The 22,543-nt window shown below is 47.3% G+C and overlaps 1 protein-coding gene across 1 annotated transcript; it reads left to right on the forward strand.

Annotated features, from left to right (window-relative positions):
* Positions 1-825: 825 nt before the first annotated feature.
* LOC311103227 (trinucleotide repeat-containing gene 6C protein-like) lies at positions 826-22,293 on the forward strand (the record flags this gene model as incomplete). The annotated part of the gene is made up of 9 exons (XM_084144768.1): positions 826-843; positions 12,172-12,255; positions 12,632-12,875; positions 13,805-13,969; positions 14,113-14,289; positions 14,576-14,725; positions 18,254-18,499; positions 20,132-20,342; positions 20,647-22,293. 9 exons carry the CDS (start codon positions 826-828, stop codon positions 21,011-21,013), a joined length of 1,662 nt encoding a protein of 553 aa, XP_084000894.1. The 3' UTR covers positions 21,014-22,293.
* Positions 22,294-22,543: the final 250 nt, after the last annotated feature.

The raw sequence follows: 22,543 nt of genomic DNA on the forward strand, positions 1-22,543 counted from the left end.
TTGTAATGAAAGCATGCCGACAATTGCAAAAGTGAAAACATGGCATATCTTTCTGAAAGCAAAATCAGTCACTTCAACAAACTGTTGCTGTGACCCCATGTCCTTACCTGCATACAGTGGGTGGCCAATCCTGGCCCTGTGTACAGTTTATTGTGACGTGATTTTTGAAGTATTTGGCCTTCTGGTGCTGAATGACCATTTCTTTAATCGTCTAAATCTCTGCTGCAGTATGGTACCTTGTCGTCACTAGCTTCCACATCCACAAAGTGAAAATTATGGCTATACCCTGCCCATTCCTAAAATGTATCTTCTTAAAATTGTATTTTAAACCTAACCCTAACTTTAACCCTAACCTTAACCACACAGCTAACCGTATGCCTAACCCTAACCTTAAATGCTATTTTTTGTTTACATATATTTCTACGATATAGACAATTTTGACTTTGTGGGTGTGGAATCTAGTTAAGTGATAATGCCTGAGAAGACGGTATTTGGAGGATATATTGGCACGGTGTTGTTAGGCCCGAGACAAAGTTAAGGGCTGGCAAAGCCTTCCAATATATCTTCCAAACACCGGCTTCAAGGGCATTATCACTTTTATACAACGGGTTACCAACATATTCAAATAATGATTGACATATTTTCATTAAAAACGTTATTTTTATGAATTTATTCTTACTATTTCATCCTTCCACAAGAAGTCGCTCTGGATAAGAGCGTCTGCTAAATGACTAAAATGTAAATGTAAATATAGCTAATTTTCCCCCTAACTTCGGACACTCTCTAGCGGTTGGAGGCCTAAATCACCTCGAGTTCAACATTTAAATGGACTGGAAAATAACGGTACGTTTTGCGACCAAAGACACCCTTCTAGCTAGCTGACCACCGATTTTCATTGCATGTTAAGTTAGGTTTTGAGACTTTTCAAAAAAGGTATATACATACACATTTTGTGGGACACGCTGTATATTGTAAAATTCGACTGCGCGACAGACCACACCTCATTTAATATCCAACTTTTTACCTCTGAAATATAGCTAACAGACTTTCTAATCGGTTCGGTTGCCAGAGACGTGACCCAGTCGTTTAGTCTTTTTGTTCTGTATCTATGGACACAACCCAGTCGTTCGTCCTAAGTGTTCTATTGCCATACTGGCTCGCAACATTCTTATCCCTTGCTTGCTGGCTAGCCAACTACGGCTAACTTACAGCCACGTCAAACAGTGCAGCCAGAAAACAACAAAGTAGCTGCATTAGCATTTGTTAAAGCTGTTTTCAAGTTACATTTATTTGGATACATCCATAACAATGAGCTAATGAGGCGCAATTTCACCTGGCATAGAACATGTGCTCTCTCGTCAAGACACTGTTGTTCTGAGGAGCTAGCCAACAACACAGCTAACACAATCACTTCAAACTGAAGCTGGAAAGACTGCAAACAAGCTGCACTTCATTTCATTTGACCTGCTTTCTATTGACATTTCTTTGTATATATCCATAAAAATGATGACAGCTGGCTGGCTGAGAAACGTTGCCTGCCTGTCTGTCTTGTCCCGACTCCCGACACATTCATTACTATGGGACAGCTGGAGATCGAATTTGAATATTGAAACAATGTTGCAAATGTCGGAAAGACAAACCACAAGGTTTATGCAAATCTCCGCTGTTGAAAATGAAATGTTAGTCTAAAAGAAATGTCCAGATGCTTTTTATAGTGGAGATCAAGTTTATAAATTGCTTGCCTGATATACATTTACATTTTAGTCATTTAGCAGACACTCTTATCCAGAGCGACTTATAGTTAGTGAGTGCATACATTATTAATTTTTTCAAACTGGCCCCCCATGGGAATCGAACACACAACCCTGGCGTTGCAAACGCCATGCTCTACCAATTGAGCTACATCCCTTTCGGCCATTCCCTCCCCTACCCTGGGCCAATTGTGCACCGCCCCATGGGTCTCCCGGTCACGGCCAGCTACGACAGAGCCTGGATTCGAACCAGGATCTCTAGTGGAACAGCTAGAACTGCGATGCAGTGCCTTAGACCACTGCGCCACTCGGGAGGTGGTGATGTCATGAGAATTTCTCTCTCTAATCATACTTAATGCTCTGAATAATTCCCAGAGGGTGTAAGGCTCTGGTTTTAATCATGAATTAAACAAAGGTCCACAACCAGCAAGAATTATCTGTATTATTTAATCATGGAGAGCTCCAAAACACATATCCAGCCTTTATATATGCTTCACCCAAAGGAACTTTGCTCCGCCCACCTTTAGGCGGCCTGTAACCAGTTTCTCAGTCCCCTTCATCCTGGAATGTTTGTCTCAGCAGTTTCTAACTCACCCCCTCTGTTAGTGGGTTTCATCAGTATTGGGGTGAACAATTTTAGTCATAATCATAATTCCTCTATCAATCCACCCTTTGATTACATTTTTACACCCTTAGGATAAATGTATTTACAAGCATGATCAATCTGATCTTCATACGTCAGAACTAATAAACGTTTCATCCAATTGCGTTTTTTCAGAGTCCAGATTCCGTCCATATCTCACCATCGGTTGAGACACTGCATCCTCCAACGCCTTACTCACCAACCCTCGGACACAGGGAACAAGACAACAACCACATAATACAAGAATACCCATATAAACGCTGGCTGCCCCCAAGATGGTGGCTGCTATGGTTTTCCATTTACCAAACATTTCATCAAACCACCCTATCCAAGATGTACTAACTCCTGAGTTCTCAGCCCATTCTTCACTTAGAGCAGTTAATTCTGCAAGAGCTCTGGTGACCGTCCCATCCGGTGCGGTGTTGTTAGGGATAAATGTGCAACAATGGCCCACCATTCTATAAACACCGCCCCTTTCTGCCTGATCTAGAGCCAACCTCTTTTCCTAAGTCATGAGTGAGATGGCGGATAATTGTTCAGAGATCCCTTTTACTGCATCCCTAGTCTGGCCAATAAATCATTGTTAGTCGTAATAGATATAATTAATCCAATCCACAATTTTGTTTAATGTCACCCACCAAAAGAACGTGGTAGTAAACCCTTCCCCTACTTGTTTCATAGCTTGGTATCCATCCGATACCCCCCTTGGTATCCCAATCGCATCCATCTAAATAGGGCTATTCTCCTTCTTGTTAAACCTCCTCCTACGTCTGTTTAACCCTTTCCTTGGTTCCTGGTGACTAATTCTAACTGGCTGAACCAGTAGAACCAGGGCGCACGTACCTAGCCACCCTTTTGGTATTCTCTGCCTTATACTGCCTTTACTGGCACACGCCCACCACACATCGGTTACAGACATTTACATTTACGTCATTTAGCAGACGCTCTTATCCAGAGCGACTTACAAATTGGTGCATTCAACCTATAGCCAGTGGGATAACCACTTAAAAAAACCACTTTTTTTTTTTTTTTTGGGGGGGGGGGGGGGGGGGGTAGAAGGATTACTTTATCCTATCCCAGGTATTCCTTAAAGAGGTGGGGTTTCAAATGTCTCCGGAAGGTGGTGAGTGACTCCGCTGTCCTGGCGTCGTGAGGGAGCTTGTTCCACCATTGGGGTGCCAGAGCAGCGAACAGTTTTGACTGGGCTGAGCGGGAACTATCCTTCCGCAGAGGAAGGGGAGCCAGCAGGCCAGAGGTGGATGAACGCAATGCCCTCGTTTGGGTGTAGGGACTGATCAGAGCCTGAAGGTACGGAGGTGCCGTTCCCCTCACTGCTCCATAGGCAAGCACCATGGTCTTGTAACGGATGCGAGCTTCAACTGGAAGCCAGTGGAGTGTGCGGAGGAGGGGGGTGACGTGAGAGAACTTGGAAAGGTTGAACACCAGACGGGCTGCGGCATTCTGGATGAGTTGTAGGGGTTTAATGGCACAGGCAGGGAGCCCAGCCAACAGCGAGTTGCAGTAATCCAGACGGGAGATGACAAGTGCCTGGATTAGGACCTGTGCCGCTTCCTGTGTAAGGCAGGGTCGTACTCTCCGAATGTTGTAGAGCATGAACCTGCAGGATCGGGTCACCGCTTTGATGTTAGCGGAGAACGACAGGGTGTTGTCCAGGGTCACGCCAAGGCTCTTCGCACTCTGGGAGGAGGACACAACGGAGTTGTCAACCGTGATGGCGAGATCATGGAACGGGCAGTCCTTCCCCGGGAGGAAGAGCAGCTCTGTCTTGCCAGGGTTCAGCTTGAGGTGGTGATCCGTCATCCATACTGATATGTCTGCCAGACATGCAGAGATGTGATTCGCCACCTGGTTATTAGAAGGTGGAAAAGAGAAGATTAGTTGTGTATCATCAGCGTAGCAATGATAGGAGAGGCCATGTGAGGATATGACAGAGCCAAGTGACTTGGTGTATAGGGAGAAAAGGAGAGGGCCTAGAACTGAGCCCTGGGGGACACCAGTGGTGAGAGCACGTGGTGCGGAGACAGCTTCTCGCCACGCCACTTGGTAGGAGCGACCGGTCAGGTAGGACGCGATCCAGGAGTGAGCCGCGCCGGAGATGCCCAGCTCGGAGAGGGTGGAGAGGAGGATCTGATGGTTCACAGTATCAAAGGCAGCAGACAGGTCTAGAAGGACAAGAGCAGAGGAGAGAGAGTTAGCTTTAGCAGTGCGGAGAGCCTCCGTGACACAGAGAAGAGCAGTCTCAGTTGAATGACCAGTCCTGAAACCTGACTGGTTTGGATCAGTGAGGTTTTGGAGCAGTGAGGAGAATGTGGCAAAGAGCTTCCTAGGGTTAGAGGCAGATGCTTGGAATTTAGAGTGGTAGAGAGTAGCCTTAGGAGCAGAGACAGATGAAGAAAATGTAGAGAGGAGGGAGTGAAAAGATGCCAGGTCGGCAGGGAGTTTAGTTTTCTTCCATTTCCGCTCAGCTGCCCGGAGCTCTGTTCTGTGAGCTCGCAATGAGTCATCAAGCCACGGAGCTAAAGGGGAGGACCGAGCCGGCCGGGAGGATAGGGGACACAGGGAGTCAAAGGATGCAGAAAGGGAGGAGAGGAGGGTTGAGGAGGCAGAATCAGGAGATAGGAGGGAGAAGGATTGAGCAGAGGGAAGAGATCATAGGATGAAAGAGGAGAGAGTAGTGGGAGAGAGAGAGCGAAGGTTGCGGCGGCGCGTTACCATCTGTGTAGGGGCAGAGTGAGTAGTGTTGGAGGAGAGCGAGAGAGAAAAGGATACAAAGTAGTGGTCGGAGACATGGAGGGGAGTTGCAGTGAGATTAGTAGAAGAGCAACATCTAGTAAAGATGAAGTCAAGCGTATTGCCTGCCTTGTGAGTAGGGGGGGACGGTGAGAGGGTGAGATCAAAAGAGGAGAGGAGTGGAAAGAAGGAGGCAGAGAGAAATGAGTCAAATGTAGACGTAGGGAGGTTGAAATCCCCCAAAACTGTGAAGGGTGAGCCATCCTCAGGAAAGGAACATATCAAGGCGTCAAGCTCATTGATGAACTCTCCAAGGGAACCTGGAGGGCGATAGATGACAAGGATATTAAGCTTAAATGGGCTAGTGACTGTGACAGCGTGGAATTCAAATGAGGAGATAGACAGATGGGTTAGGGGAAAAATTGAGAATGACCACTTGGGAGAGATGAGGATTCCTGTGCCACCACCCCTCTGACCAGATGCTCTCGGGGTATGCGAGAACACATGGTCAGACGAGGAGAGAGCAGTAGGAGTAGCAGTGTTTTCAGTGGTAATCCATGTTTCCGTCAGCGCCAGGAAGTCGAGGGACTGGAGGGTAGCATAGGCTGGGATGAAGTCAGCCTTGTTGGCAGCAGAACGGCAGTTCCAGAGGCTGCCGTTCTGCTTACAGGGGCTGTAAGGTTCAGAATTCTCCCCTGTGCTTCTGAACTTAAGTCAGTCACATTACTACTATCTCCAATTGATAATTGAGATGTCTTTGTTTCTCTTTACCCACCATCTAGATGTCCAGTCCCGCCCGGTCTCATATCCCTGTCCCCAAGTGTGTTTAAACACTTGAGTCTAGGAACAATCCGCCGTGGGGGCCGAACGTCTTTCTTCTTTAGGGACTGGATCCTCACCTGTCACCTGGTTAGATAGAGTGGGTCACCTTCTTGTAGGGGTTTAATGGCACAGGCAGGGAGCCCAGCCAACAGCGAGTTGCAGTAATCCAGACGGGAGATGACAAGTGCCTGGATTAGGACCTGTGCCGCTTCCTGTGTAAGACAGGGTCGTACTCTCCGAATGTTGTAGAGCATGAACCTGCAGGATCGGGTCACCGCTTTGATGTTAGCGGAGAACGACAGGGTGTTGTCCAGGGTCACGCCAAGGCTCTTCGCACTCTGGGAGGAGGACACAATGGAGTTGTCAACCGTGATGGCGAGATCATGGAACGGGCAGTCCTTCCCCGGGAGGAAGAGCAGCTCTGTCTTGCCAGGGTTCAGCTTGAGGTGGTGATCCGTCATCCATACTGATATGTCTGCCAGACATGCAGAGATGTGATTCGCCACCTGGTTATTAGAAGGTGGAAAGGAGAAGATTAGTTGTGTATCATCAGCGTAGCAATGATAGGAGAGGCCATGTGAGGATATGACAGAGCCAAGTGACTTGGTGTATAGGGAGAAAAGGAGAGGGCCTAGAACTGAGCCCTGGGGGACACCAGTGGTGAGAGCACGTGGTGCGGAGACAGCTTCTCGCCACGCCACTTGGTAGGAGCGACCGGTCAGGTAGGACGCGATCCAGGAGTGAGCCGCGCCGGAGATGCCCAGCTCGGAGAGGGTGGAGAGGAGGATCTGATGGTTCACAGTATCAAAGGCAGCAGACAGGTCTAGAAGGACAAGAGCAGAGGAGAGAGAGTTAGCTTTAGCAGTGCGGAGAGCCTCCGTGACACAGAGAAGAGCAGTCTCAGTTGAATGACCAGTCCTGAAACCTGACTGGTTTGGATCAAGAAGGTCATTCTGAGAGAGATAGCAAGAGAGTTGGCTAAAGACGGCACGCTCAATAGTTTTGGAAAGAAAAGAAAGAAGGGATACTGGTCTGTAGTTGTTGACATCAGTGGGATCGAGTGTTGGTTTTTTGAGAAGGGGTGCAACTCTCGCTCTCTTGAAGACGGAAGGGACATAGCCAGCGGTCAAGGATGAGTTGATCAGCGAGGTGAGGTAGGGGAGAAGGTCACCGGAGATGGTCTGGAGAAGAGAGGAGGGGATGGGGTCAAGCGGGCAGGTTGTTGGGCGGCCTGCAGTCACTAGTCGCAAGATTTTATCTGGAGAGAGAGGGGAGAAAGAAGTCAAAGCATAGGGTAGGGCAGTGTGAGCAGGACCAGCAGTGTCATTAGACTTAACAAACGAGGATCGGATGTCGTCAACCTTCTTTTCAAAGTGGTTGACGAAGTCATCCACAGAGAGGGAGGAGGGGGGGGGGGGGGGTGGGGGGGAGGATTCAGCAGTGAGGAGAATGTGGCAAAGAGCTTCCTAGGGTTAGAGGCAGATGCTTGGAATTTAGAGTGGTAGAGAGTAGCCTTAGGAGCAGAGACAGATGAAGAAAATGTAGAGAGGAGGGAGTGAAAAGATGCCAGGTCGGCAGGGAGTTTAGTTTTCTTCCATTTCCGCTCAGCTGCCCGGAGCTCTGTTCTGTGAGCTCGCAATGAGTCATCAAGCCACGGAGCTGGAGGGGAGGACCGAGCCGGCCGGGAGGATAGGGGACACAGGGAGTCAAAGGATGCAGAAAGGGAGGAGAGGAGGGTTGAGGAGGCAGAATCAGGAGATAGGAGGGAGAAGGATTGAGCAGAGGGAAGAGATCATAGGATGAAAGAGGAGAGAGTAGTGGGAGAGAGAGAGCGAAGGTTGCGGCGGCGCGTTACCATCTGTGTAGGGGCAGAGTGAGTAGTGTTGGAGGAGAGCGAGAGAGAAAAGGATACAAAGTAGTGGTCGGAGACATGGAGGGGAGTTGCAGTGAGATTAGTAGAAGAGCAACATCTAGTAAAGATGAAGTCAAGCGTATTGCCTGCCTTGTGAGTAGGGGGGGACGGTGAGAGGGTGAGATCAAAAGAGGAGAGGAGTGGAAAGAAGGAGGCAGAGAGAAATGAGTCAAATGTAGACGTAGGGAGGTTGAAATCCCCCAAAACTGTGAAGGGTGAGCCATCCTCAGGAAAGGAACATATCAAGGCGTCAAGCTCATTGATGAACTCTCCAAGGGAACCTGGAGGGCGATAGATGACAAGGATATTAAGCTTAAATGGGCTAGTGACTGTGACAGCGTGGAATTCAAATGAGGAGATAGACAGATGGGTTAGGGGAAAAATTGAGAATGACCACTTGGGAGAGATGAGGATTCCTGTGCCACCACCCCTCTGACCAGATGCTCTCGGGGTATGCGAGAACACATGGTCAGACGAGGAGAGAGCAGTAGGAGTAGCAGTGTTTTCAGTGGTAATCCATGTTTCCGTCAGCGCCAGGAAGTCGAGGGACTGGAGGGTAGCATAGGCTGGGATGAAGTCAGCCTTGTTGGCAGCAGAACGGCAGTTCCAGAGGCTGCCGTTCTGCTTACAGGGGCTGTAAGGTTCAGAATTCTCCCCTGTGCTTCTGAACTTAAGTCAGTCACATTACTACTATCTCCAATTGATAATTGAGATGTCTTTGTTTCTCTTTACCCACCATCTAGATGTCCAGTCCCGCCCGGTCTCATATCCCTGTCCCCAAGTGTGTTTAAACACTTGAGTCTAGGAACAATCCGCCGTGGGGGCCGAACGTCTTTCTTCTTTAGGGACTGGATCCTCACCTGTCACCTGGTTAGATAGAGTGGGTCACCTTCTCCTTTAGTTCACCTGTGGGGCACAAAACCTCTGACATACAGGTGTGGTTAATAAACAACTTCTCATGTGTTCTGCTAGGGTGCTCTCAATTTCTATTTCTGCCTGCTCCGGTCCTCCTAACTCGGGCATTCTGTATGGTCTACCAAATTCCTTCTACAATGGCAATAACCCTTCTTTATGTGGAGTTTTCCTGATCGTCATTAATACTATCGGTAGACATTGTACCCCATTTCTTCCTGCTCTCCTGTGTGTTTTCCTTAACCCTTTTTTAAAAAAGTATTTAGTCCTCTCCTTTGTATATTTATCTTTAATCCTACCATCAAACATCATCCCCCCTCTTGACACATGTCTCTGCCCATGTGTCAATATTACCACCTACCTAAACAATCACTTAGGTAATATTGGTAATTTATCATCCAATTGCCATCCCTTATTTATTTTTGAGACTGTCCCTTGCTTCTTTATTGCTCCTCCCACTTCCTTTGTCTATTATGGCGGCTAAATTCGACTTTCATTCAGTTCAGAATCAATAGTAATCCAATCAATCAATCCCTTATCTTGTAAAAACACTCATGTTTAGTTTAAACTCTGTTGTACCCCGGTTCTCCTGGGCTTGACCTGAAGACTGATGGTTGGACATGACAGGTCCATACTTAAATCTTTCAAACCTAACTCAACCCCCCTACTTCATGCTGTAATCAATCAAGAAGATAGCAAAGGAGAGACAAAGGTTTTAGCCTGAACTCTGCTCAACCCTGGCCGCTCTTTCCTCTCTGTTTGAGGAGAGAAGCAAAAGGCTCCCTTCTGCTTTCATTCACTGATAACGTAGGACAGCCATGGATTTCAATAAGAGAGAGCAATTCGACTCTAGGTCAGTTTCCCACTTCACCCACACACTGAAATGACCCAACTAATTATTCCTGTTTAGCAACAAAGAATTAAAACTCTATGTTCGTGATTAACCCAGTTTTCTCTAATAGTCCATAAAAAAAAATCTCCCTCATCACCATGTTTTTTAGTCACGACCAATGTCACATATCCCTCTTTACTCTCTACCGTTTGGGTTAAATGCCCGTTTATATGTCGGAAAAGCTAAGACTGTCTGGGAAGTGAACAACTTTTTCATCTTTATAAATTGTTCCTCCCCCTCAGTGTTCCAAATGATTTTATCATGGGCTGCCATTGCCTTCCCATAGATAAGATCACTTAATTTACCAGTATGCAGTACATAATGGAGTACCCAAGCTCTACAGTAGTCTATCATTCCCAAAAAGCTCATCATTTGTTTCTTGTTTAACGGTTTTGGTGCTTCAAGTATAGAAGAACACTTCACAACTCTTTCTGTATTTCGTCTCTGCATTTATTCCTTAACTCATCCTTCTTCATTTATTTCTGGACAGCTAGTCCCTATCCTAAATTCTCCTATCCAGCTTCCTATTATTACTATCTTCCTGATCTCATTACTAAATCAATGACCTAGGTAATAGCTGTTTCGCATTAGATTGTGCCTTCCTCTGATTACTGCAGCTCATTGCATTAATTTAGTTTCAAATACCAACTTGTTGTTTATTAAAGCATAATAAAAATGAAATTTAAATGACAACATTTGATAATACCTCAACTTACTTCTATCCCGTAAAAGTAATCCAAGATTAGTACAATTGACTAGCAACAGGTATCCCTCATTCAGGGAAAGCTCTCTCTCTCTTCTGTTATTTTATGGTTCAAATCATATATACAGTGGGGGAAAAAAGTATTTAGTCAGCCACCAATTGTGCAAGTTCTCCCACTTAAAAAGAGAGAGGCCTGTAATTTTCATCATAGGTACACGTCAACTATGACAGACAAAATGAGAATATTTTTTCCAGAAAATCACATTGTAGGATTTTTAATGAATTTATTTGCAAATTATGGTGGAAAATAAGTATTTGGTCAATAACAAAAGTTTCTCAATACTTTGTTATATACCCTTTGTTGGCAATGACACAGGTCAAACGTTTTCTGTAAGTCTTCACAAGGTTTTCACACACTGTTGCTGGTATTTTGGCCCATTACTCCATGCAGATCTCCTCTAGAGCAGTGATGTTTTGGGGCTGTCGCTGGGCAACATGGACTTTCAACTCCCTCCAAAGATTTTCTATGGGGTTGAGATCTGGAGACTGGCTAGGCCACGCCAGGACCTTGAAATGCTTCTTACGAAGCCACTCCTTCGTTGCCCGGGCGGTATGTTTGGGATCATTGTCATGCTGAAAGACCCAGCCACGTTTCATCTTCAATGCCCTTGCTGATGGAAGGAGGTTTTCACTCAAAATCTCACGATACATGGCCCCATTCATTCTTTCCTTTACACGGATCAGTCGTCCTGGTCCCTTTGCAGAAAAACAGCCCCAAAGCATGATGTTTCCACCCCCATGCTTCACAGTAGGTATGGTGTTCTTTGGATGCAACTCAGCATTCTTTGTCCTCCAAACACGACGAGTTGAGTTTTTACCAAAAAGTTATATTTTGGTTTCATCTGACCATATGACATTCTCCCAATCCTCTTCTGGATCATCCAAATGCACTCTAGCAAACTTCAGACGGGCCTGGACATGTACTGGCTTAAGCAGGGGGACACGTCTGGCACTGAAGGATTTGAGTCCCTGGCGGCGTAGTGTGTTACTGATGGTAGGCTTTGTTACTTTGGTCCCAGCTCTCTGCAGGTCATTCACTAGGTCCCCCCGTGTGGTTCTGGGATTTTTGCTCACCGTTCTTGTGATCATTTTGACCCCACGGGGTGAGATCTTGCGTGGAGCCCCAGATCGAGGGAGATTATCAGTGGTCTTGTATGTCTTCCATTTCCTAATAATTGCTCCCACAGTTGATTTCTTCAAACCAAGCTGCTTACCTATTGCAGATTCAGTCTTCCCAGCCTGGTGCAGGACTACAATTTTGTTTCTGGTGTCCTTTGACAGCTCTTTGGTCTTGGCCATAGTGGAGTTTGGAGTGTGACTGTTTGAGGTTGTGGACAGGTGTCTTTTATACTGATAACAAGTTCAAACAGGTGCCATTAATACAGGTAACGAGTGGAGGACAGAGGAGCCTCTTAAAGAAGTTGTTACAGGTCTGTGAGAGCCAGACATCTTGCTTGTTTGTAGGTGGCCAAATACTTATTTTCCACCATAATCTGCAAATAAATTCATTAAAAATCCTACAATGTGATTTTCTGGAGAAAAAAAATCTCAATTTGTCTGTCATAGTTGACGTGTACCTATGATGAAAATTACAGGCCTCTCTCATCTTTTTAAGTGGGAGAACTTGCACAATTGGTGGCTGACTAAATACTTTTTTCCCCCACTGTATGTATATACATATGTGTGTGTCTGTGGATTTGTGTGTAAACGTATATTCCTCTGCAGGCGTACCAGCGTTTACAAATTCAGCAGCAGATGTTGCAGGCTCAGCGTAATGTTTCTGGCCCCATCCGACAGCAAGAGCAGCAAGTGAGTGTCCTCTGTGACCCTTCCCTCTCTCTCAAATACAGCCCACTAGTTTTACCCATTGCTGCCTTTTTATATCTACTGATCCTGAACCCGGCCAGGCCTCATACTGGGGTAAAACCCAAATGTTTTACCATTCTACCATAGCAGAGGGCGTGTATGTGCTTTGCAGACATACCTGGGTTCCTAGTCTGGTGAATTTGAGAGAACCTGGTTGGCTAAACCCTAGTAAAAGCAGAGTTTGTATGTATAAGGGGCTATACTTGCCATTCTGTCTAGCAACTGTCCTATTGAATTTTTCCTGTGGTCTCTGCTGGCTCAGAGATAAACTGACCACCATCTTTGTGTCGCTCTCTGATGTCACTTCCTCTTCCTGCAGGTTGCACGTACAATCAATAACATGCAGCAGCAGATCCAACAGCACCAGAGACAGCTGGCCCAGGCCCTGCTGATGAAGCAGCAGCAGCAGGCCCCCGGCTCCCTCTCCTCCTCCGGCCTGCACCACGGCCAAGGCAAATCAGCCCTGGACTTGTTCCCAGGCCACCCCCAGGCTCCGGGCCTACCCGACCTGCAGACCAAAGAGCAGCAGTCGTTCCCCAACTCCTACAGCCACTACCCTCTCTGTGAGTGGGGACTCTGTTCCACAACATGCACAACACATAGCAGTTCCACTGTGCTTGTTTGTGCTTGTTTGTGCTTTGGACAGTTGTTGACGTAAAAAGTGCAATATAAATACATTTGATTGATTGATAGCAGGACAGGGACTGGGTATGTTATCATTGTTACAGGTCCCAGATGATTGATTGGATTTATATAAAGTACCATAGCAACAAAGTGCAAAACAAGAAACTAGTGATTCATCCTTAATGCTTTATTGACTTGTCTTATCTGGTGTTACCTCCCTGTTTCACCTCTTCCCCCATCTCCCTCCCTCTCCCCTCTCTCTCCCCCCTCTTCTCTCTCTCTCTCTCTCTCTCTCTCTCTCTCCCTCTCCCCTCTCTCTCTCCCCCCTCTTCCCTCTCGCTCTCTCCCCCCTCTTCCTCTCTCTCTCTTCCCGCTCTCTCTCTCCCCCCTCTTCCTCTCTCTCTTCCCTCTCTCTCCCCCTCTTCTCTCTCCCCCCTCTTCTCTCTCTCCCCCCTCTTCCCTCTCTCCCCCCTCTACCCTCTCTCTCTCCCCCTCTTCCCTCTCTCTCCACCTCTTCCCTCTCTCTCTCCACCTCTTCCTTCTCTCTCTCCCCCTCTTCCCTCTCTCTCTCCCCCCTCTTCCCTCTCTCCCCCCTCTTCCCTCTCTCTCTCCCCTCTCTCTTTCTCCCCCTCTTCTCCCTCCCCCCTCTCTCTCCCCCCTCTTCCCTCTCTCTCTCTCCCCCTCTCTCTCTCTCCCCCCTCTTCCCTCTCTCTCTCTTCCCTCTCTCTCTCTCTCTCCCCCCTCTTCCCTCTCTCCCTCTTCTCTCTCTCTCTCTCTTAACCCCCTCTTCCCTCTCTCTCTTAACCCCCTCTTCTCTCTCTCTCCCCCCTCTTCCCTCTCCTCCCTCTCCCCCCTCTCCCTCTCCCAGCTGGACTGAATCCTAACATGAATGTAACCTGCATGGAGGTGGGGGGCCTGTCTATGAAGGAGCCTCCCCAGCCCCAGTCCCGCCTCTCCCAGTGGACACACCCAAACTCCATGGACAGCCTCTCTGGAGGCTCATCCCCTCTGGAGCCCAACCTGGGCAAGCATGGTACGAACTGTTGATACCATTGCCCAATATTGGGACAATAAAGATTTATTGAACTGAACTGAACTGAGCTGGACTGAGTAGAATTGGGGAATATGAAAGGAGCATGATGACTTAACCAACTTCCTGGTTCCCCTCTCTGCCAGGTTCCAACCTGGCCCCCCCCGGGAAGCCCCCCCAGTTGGATGATGGGTACAGCCCCTACAGCATGATGCCTGGCTCGGAGTCCCCCACCAACCCCCTGGTGCCCCCAGACAGTTGGGGCCAGGGCAAGAGCCCCAACGACAAGATGGTCAACGGTGCCAACATCACCTGGCCTCCAGGTCAGTTAGTGGCAAACAGTCCTGGACAGCTACAGTGACTGCTTACTGTCCAGCCAAAAACCATTTCACCTAATATGATTATCATGGGAATGATGTAGCCAAATTAGTTCTGTTTTCAAGTTAATTTATCAGATGAATTTATCAGAAGGGTTTAGTTTCATTGCAAGCACCACATTTTTTATACAGTTACATTACTTAACCAGGTAATCATGTAAATGATCGAGAGGAATGACAATTGTAGTACTTCCTGAATCATCACTTTCTGTTTCATCACTTCCTCCTCCAGAGTTCTGCCCGGGTGTGCCCTGGAAGGGCCTTCAGAACATCGACCCGGAAAACGACTCCAACATGACCCCGGGGAGCGTTCCCAGCGGCCCCACCATCAACACCAACATCCAGGACGTCAACCGCTACCTGCAGAGAGACCGCAGCAGAGGTGAGGAGGGAGGACGAGGGAAGCAGAAAGGGAGGGAGATGGAGGTGGAGATGATGATGAGGAGGGTGGAGAGGGAGGAGAGGGGGGGGGGGGGGGGGGGACAGGAGAGGGAGGGGAGAGAGAGTGGGACAGGAGAGGTAAGAGAGAGGGAGGGATGGTGAGGGAAAGGGACAGGAGAGGTGAGCGTGAGAGAGGGGAGAGAGGGGAGGGACAGGAGAGGTGAGAGAGAGAGATGGAGAAGAGAGGAGAGCTGGGGGGTATGAGTTGACGTGAATAATTCAAAGAAAACTGCTGCAGGCCAAAACAGATAGTGTGCCTGCAATGTATCCCAATGTATTGGGGAGACTGAATATCAGTAACAGTTGGGTCACCGGAGGAAACCTGCTATTTTTCTTCTGTTCCTGCTTCTTCTTCTTCTCTTCTTCACTTATCTGCATGTACAATCTGTTGACACTCGTACAGTGAGGGAAAAAAGTATTTGATCCCCTGCTGATTTTGTACGTTTGCCCACTGACAAAGAAATTATCAGTCTATAATTTTAATGGTAGGTTTATTTCAACAGTGAGAGACAGAATAACAACAAAAAAATCCAGAAAAAATGTTATAAATTGATTTTGTATTTTAATGAGGGAAATAAGTATTTGACCCCCTCTCAATCAGAAAGATGTCTGGCTCCCAGGTGTCTTTTATACAGGTAACGAGTAGAGATTAGGAGCACACTCTTAAAGGGAGTGCTCCTAATCTCAGTTTGTTACCTGCATAAAAGACACCTGTCCACAGAAGCAATCAATCAATCAGATTCCAAACTCTCCACCATGGCCAAGACCAAAGAGCTCTCCGAGGATGTCAGGGACAAGATTATAGACCTACACAAGGCTGGAATGGACTACAAGACCATCGCCAAGCAGCTTGGTGAGAAGGTGACAACACTTGGTGCGATTATTCGCAAATGGAAGAAACACAAAAGAACTGTCAATCTCCCTCGGCCTGGGGCTCCATGCAAGATCTCACCTCGTGGAGTTGCAATGATCATGAGAACGGTGAGGAATCAGCCCAGAACTACACGGGAGGATCTTGTCAATGATCTCAAGGCAGCTGGGACCATAGTCACCAAGAAAACAATTGGTAACACACTAGGCCGTGAAGGACTGAAATCCTGCAGCGCCCGCAAGGTCCCCCTGCTCAAGAAAGCACATATACAGGCCCGTCTGAAGTTTGCCAATGAACATCTGAATGATTCAGAGGAGAACTGGGTGAAAGTGTTGTGGTCAGATGAGACCAAAATCGAGCTCTTTGGCATCAACTCAACTCGCTGTGTTTGGAGGAGGAGGAATGCTGCCTATGACCCCAAGAACACCATCCCCACCGTCAAACATGGAGGTGGAAACATTATGCTTTGGGGGTGTTTTTCTGGTAAGGGGACAGGGCAACTTCACCGCATCAAAGGGACGATGGACGGCGCCATGTACCGTCAAATATTGGGTGAGAACCTCCTTCCCTCAGCCAGTGCCTTGAAAATGGGTTGTGGATGGGTATTCCAGCATGACAATGACCCAAAACACACGGCCAAGGCAACAAAGGAGTGGCTCAAGAAGAAGCACATTAAGGACCTGGAGTGGCCTAGCCAGTCTCCAGACCTTAATCCCATAGAAAATCTGTGGAGGGAGCTGAAGGTTCGAGTTGCCAAACGTCAGCCTCGAAACCTTAATGACTTGGAGAAGATCTGCAAAGAGGAGTGGGACAAAATCCCTCCTGAGATGTGTGCAAACCTGGTGGCCAACTACAAGAAACGTCTGACCTCTGATTGCCAACAAGGGTTTTGACACCAAGTACTAAGTCATGTTTTGCAGAGGGGTCAAATACTTATTTAAAATGCAAATCAATTTATAACATTTTTGACATGCGTTTTTCTGGATTCTTTTGTTGTTATTCTGTCTCTCACTGTTCAAATAAACCTACCATAAAAATTATAGACTGATCATGTCTTTGTCAGTGGGCAAATGTACAAAATCAGCAGGGGATCAAATACTTTTTTCCCTCACTGTATATCTACACTACTAGGTCATCTTATTCCCAACTCTTTGAACTCTCCCATATCACACAGCCACAGAGCACCACAGCTATTCAGTCATCCACTTTCATTTATTCTGTTTCTTTATTAGATTCTCTTTTTCTCCCAATCCCTTCTTCTTCTGTTTTTGTTTTGCTGGACGCAATGCCCCCATAGGCTCCTCCCCCACCTCATCTCAGAATGAGGCCCTGCCCCCCTCCACCGATTGGCCAGTCAGTGCGTACTCTATCTCGTTCAGTCTATCGTCCCCGGAAACGGACGTCCCAGGTACACAGTTTGTCGGAGTGGGCAGAAGTCGCCTCTAACCACTGATACAGGGTCAAATCTTATATCGTACCGTATTCTGAGTGGTTATGTTTAGGATCAGGTGATAAAATAATCTGGTCCTAGATCTGTGGGTAGGGGTGACTTCCGCTTTGAGCTAGTTTGTCCCCCTGCCCCCCATCAGTGTTGATGCTTGTCCCAACCCTCCCCTTTCCTCCTCCCAGCCCTGTCTCTGGTGGCACAGTACCTGGTCCAGAGGAGGACCCCATCCTTACCGTCGCATCCGTTTTGTGTGCCCCTCCCTCTTTAGTTGTACCCATCATACATCTTCCCTCTGGTGGTGTTGGTGTATCCCCAGCCCTGTGTGTAGCATGGGGGGAGAGGAGAGAATAGGGGGGGAACTGGGAGGAGGGTTTATATACTATATCTTACTATAGTTCTAGTAAGGGGTCTATCTGTGTTCCTGGCCTGATCTGTCCCATACTGTGAGGCATGGACTGAGACTGACCCTGTGATCTACCGTAGTCATTTCAGTGTGGTCTGGGACTGTGTGTGTGTGTGTGAAGTGAATCCTAGCTGTGTTTACCTCAGTTTTTGGTTAAACACATACAGGAAAAGCAGAATGAATGCTCTGCTCTGCTCTACAGTCAACAACCCCTCTACCAGGGTATTATTCTGACTATGTCACGGATTCTGCCGAGGCTGCTCCCCCTCCTGGTACGAGCAGGCGTCGGCGGTCGCCGTCCCCGGAGTACTAGCTGCCACCGATCTATGTTTCTGTGTGTGTTTGCTTTTGTCTGTCTGTCACACCTGTGTCCTATTGTGTATTCATCACCTGTCCTATAAGTTCCGTCTTTTTGCTTGGTAGGATTGTGTGTTGTTGTTCGCCTGTCGTTGTGCTACGTGTTTTGTTTCTTGTTTGCATTTTTTGTGTTTTACGCATGTTGCGTAAATGCTCGCCTCTTGTTGTTTGAGGTCGTTTGTTTTCCGTTTCCTTTTGGAAATTTTGAGTAAACTCTGTTGGACTGAGCCTCGGTGTCCTGCGCCTGACTTCCACCACACATACACCTCACCTCATGACAGACTAGTGTTTTGGGTTGTTTAGTTCCCTGTGTGTTGTTGATAGAAGAATGCCAAGTATCTCCAATTGTTGCCAACCAATCAATGTGGTTTTTTTCTTATCTCTCTTTCAGGTAAACTGTCGGACATGAAGTCCACCTGGTCCCCAGGGCCCATCTCCCACCCCTCTCAGGTCTCTCTGTCCCACGAGCTGTGGAAGGTCCCCCAGGGGCCCCGCAGTAACACAGCCGCCCCTACCCGGCCCCCTCCGGGCCTCACCAACCCCACCAAGCCCTCCTCCACCTGGGGAGGCAACTCCTTGGGCCTAGCCCAAGGCTGGAGCAGCTCCTACACAAAAATGTATGCACACACGACTGTAAGTCGCTTTGGATAAAAACGTCTGCTAAATGGCATATTATTATTATTATTATTATTATTCAGGTAAATAAATCAAAATCAAATCAAATTTTATTTGTCACATGCGCCAAATACAACGGGTATAGACCTTACCGTGAAATGCTTACGTACAAGCCTTTAACCAACAATGCAGTTTTAAGAAAATAGAGTTAAGAAAATATTTACTAAATAAACTAAAGTAAAAAAGAAATATATATTTTTTTTAAGTAACACAATAAAATAACAATAATGAGGCTATATATACAGGGGGTACCGGTACCGAGTCAATGTGCGGGGGTACAGGTTAGTAGAGGTAATTTGTACATGTTAGTAGGGGTAAAGTGACTATGCATAGATAATCAACAGCGAGTAGCAGCAGTGTAAAAACAAAGGGAGGGGGGTGTCAATGTAAATAGTCTTGGTGGCCATTTGATTAATTGTTCAGTAACTGGATGGGGACTTGCTGACTGACTGGATAAATGAATTGACTGAATGGGTTTTGGTCCAACCAGTGCATGTGCAGTTGATCAGTTATGAAGTTCATGTAACATCTGTCTTACTCTCCAAACAATGTAGTCTATTTATTGTGCCTGCCATAAAAAGCTGCAGCCCTCATAAATGTTGCGTTAGAGTAGAAGATGACCAAAGGTCAGGTTCTAGAGGTGTATGTTGTGATACAGACCAAAAGTCAGGTTCTAGAGGTGTATGTTGTTGTGATACAGACCAAAGGTCAGGTTCTAGAGGTGTATGTTGTTGTGATACAGACCAAAGGTCAGGTTCTAGAGGTGTATGTTGTTGTGATGCAGACCAAAGGTCAGGTTCTAGAGGTGTATGTTGTTGTGATGCAGACCAAAGGTCAGGTTCTAGAGGTGTATGTTGTTGTGATGCAGACCAAAGGTCAGGTTCTAGAGGTGTATGTTGTTGTGATGCAGACCAAAGGTCAGGTTCTAGAGGTGTATGTTGTTGTGATGCAGACCAAAGGTCAGGTTCTAGAGGTGTATGTTGTTGTGATGCAGACCAAAGGTCAGGTTCTAGAGGTGTATGTTGTTGTGATGCAGACCAAAAGTCAGGTTCTAGAGGTGTATGTTGTTGTGATGCAGACCAAAGGTCAGGTTCTAGAGGTGTATGTTGTTGTGATGCAGACCAAAAGTCAGGTTCTAGAGGTGTATGTTGTTGTGATACAGACCAAAGGTCAGGTTCTAGAGGTGTATGTTGTTGTGATACAGACCAAAGGTCAGGTTCTAGAGGTGTATGTTGTTGTGATACAGACCAAAGGTCAGGTTCTAGAGGTGTATGTTGTAGCCTGGCAGGCAGAGACTAGGAGCCGTTTTGGTACAGCCCAGGCGGGCTAGACAACGCCCCGAGAATGCCTTGTTGTGGTTGAACACACCTCTCTCTCGATCAACTGACACTGTGGTTTACCTAAACTACAGAGCTTACTGCTTAGAATACGCCACCCATCTTTCCTGGCTCCTTGGAGAATTCATTTCTGACATTGTGCCATCATGGTGTTAGATATAGAGCAATTCTGCATTTTAGATTTATTTTGCTCTTTCCTCCCTCTCTATCTCCCTCTCCCACTCTCTCTCTTTCTCCCTCTGTCCTCCTTATAGCAGCTACCACATGGAGTACAGACAGCTCCAACAGGACCAGTAGCTGGCTGGTCCTGAGGAACCTCACCCCCCAGATAGACGGCTCCACCCTGCGGACGCTATGCATGCAGCATGGCCCCCTCATCACATTCCACCTCAACCTGACCCAGGGCAACGCACTAGTGCGCTACAGCTCCAAGGAGGAGGCCGCCAAGGCCCAGAAGTCCCTGCACATGTATGGAGATGTAGTTGTTGGCAGCTTTCCTGCCCCTCTCACTGCTCGTAGGCAGAAACACTTATGTCATGTGAACTGTCAGGTGTGAAAGAACTTAGAACTGGGAGAACTTGTAAAGCTTAGAACTTGTAAAGCTTAGAATTTGGAAAAATGTGAACTTAGACATCTTTTAGTGGGTGCCCGGCCTGCATCCACAAAGGGTAAAGAACAGTATCTATAGCATCACAAGTAGTGTATGAGAATGGCCACTTCAACGAGGCTAACTAACTAACACTCCTCTGTGTCTCTCTCTCTTCCTGTCCAGGTGCGTTCTGGGTAACACCACCATCCTGGCAGAGTTTGCTGGGGAGGAAGAGGTCCAGCGCTTCTTTGCACAGGGCCAGCAGCTAGCCTCAACCACCAGCTGGCAGGCTGACCCAGGCGTCAATCAGACACGGATGGGCGGTTCCGGGCCCAGGTCCTCGCACCCCATTGGCCACCCCCACTGGAACTCTGGTGGCGGCATGGGAGGAGGTGGAGCCAAGACAAGCGGAGACCTGCTGTGGGGGGGCGTGCCCCAATACTCCAGCCTATGGGGACCGCCCAGCGGAGAGGAGGGGCGGGTCATGGGGAGTCCTACTCCAATCAACACGCTGCTGCCTGGGGACCTGCTGAGCGGGGAGTCCATGTAGGACCACGTCACGGAGCTCCATGCTAGAAAAAGGAGGAATGGATTACTACACAGGAATACTACACAGTACTACACATATACATATACACATGTATACAGTCAGAGGAGCAAAAACCAAGCAAATCAACGTGGTGATAATCAGTGTGGGTGGGATGATTGAGGGACAGACTTGAGGAGGACGAGGCGACTCTTCTGTGTCCACGCTGCTCACCCTCTTCTTCCTTTTTTTTGTTTAGAAAACGTCATTTCATTTTGGATTTGTTCGGCGAGAGGCTTGGGTTAGTGTTTTAAGTTTTGACTTTCGGAAAAGCTGGAGTATGCCTTTGACTCAACCAACAAAGGAAAGAGAAACATTTGAACTAATTAACTTTACTCTGAGAACTATTTCTAGTTTGAAATGTGTATTTTAGACGAACTGCTACAAACAACGAGCTGCCATCTTCAAAACTCCCATATTCCCTTGCTGCCTGGCAGCAGTCAATCCACACCTCAGAGAAACCATAGATACACATCATTCCCAAAGCCCATCCCCTTCCTGTCGGAAAGGTTCCAGAACTTTCTACCAGTCTGGAATTTCTCTCGTTTGTTTTTTCTCAGCACTAAATACTAGCCTTAACCTCCCGCCTGGCCTGGTTCCCCTCCTTTATTCACTGATTCACTCACTCCGTACTTACTGAAGAAAACGTACTGAGAATTGCACACTCATTTCTGAGCCAGCGAAAACCGAGGGGAGACAATGTGCTTGTAAGAGACTGAGGCCACAGCAGCTCGCAACTGGAAGCCTCGGCGGTCACAAGCATATTATTCAGTCCCCACCCTCTTAAAGGGATTGATGATGCAAACGCAAAAGTTATTCGCCTTGTTCATTTTAAAGCCATTTTGTCATGGAGGAGTTTTGTTTCCCCGAACCATCGCAAAATAAGCGGAGAGAAATATTACTCCAATGTGTCAATCTTTCCTGGGGCGTGTGTTTACATGTGTGTATGACCGTCTTGTTGAAGTCTAGTAACCACTGCTCTATGGAACTCATAAAACACTTATTTTGAAATGCACCTCAACTCGTTTAAGGATGAACTTGCGGTCTGGTTCCCCCTTTTCTGTGACTGTGGAAGACATCAGTCATAACCGTGGTCCACTAGTCTCTTCTTCACACCATTTCAAGTGACGTGCAATATAAGCCACAGACTACTATCTACTACCGTCCACCCCAAGTACTCAAAAGGTTTCTCTCACGAACCTCTTTCAAGAGTGGAGACAAAATCAAAAACAGCAAGGACTCTATACCCCCCCCCCCCCCCTCCCAACCCCCCCAACCCCAACCCTCCTGAGTGTGTGTGAGCTGGCTGGACTGACTTATCCTTGAAACAAGGATATACAACAAGCACTTCTTATTCATTCTCTGACTAAGTCTTTCTAATCCAGCCTCATACAACAATGACTGACTAGAGGGGTACAGGGGTAAGGAAGGGGGTGTAGGGGCATTATACCAAAACGAGACATGTTCCTTATCTATCCACAAGACGAAACAATG

The sequence above is a fragment of the Coregonus lavaretus genome (assembly GCF_964263955.1).
Source record: "Coregonus lavaretus genome assembly, chromosome: 28".
NCBI lineage: Eukaryota > Metazoa > Chordata > Actinopteri > Salmoniformes > Salmonidae > Coregonus > Coregonus lavaretus.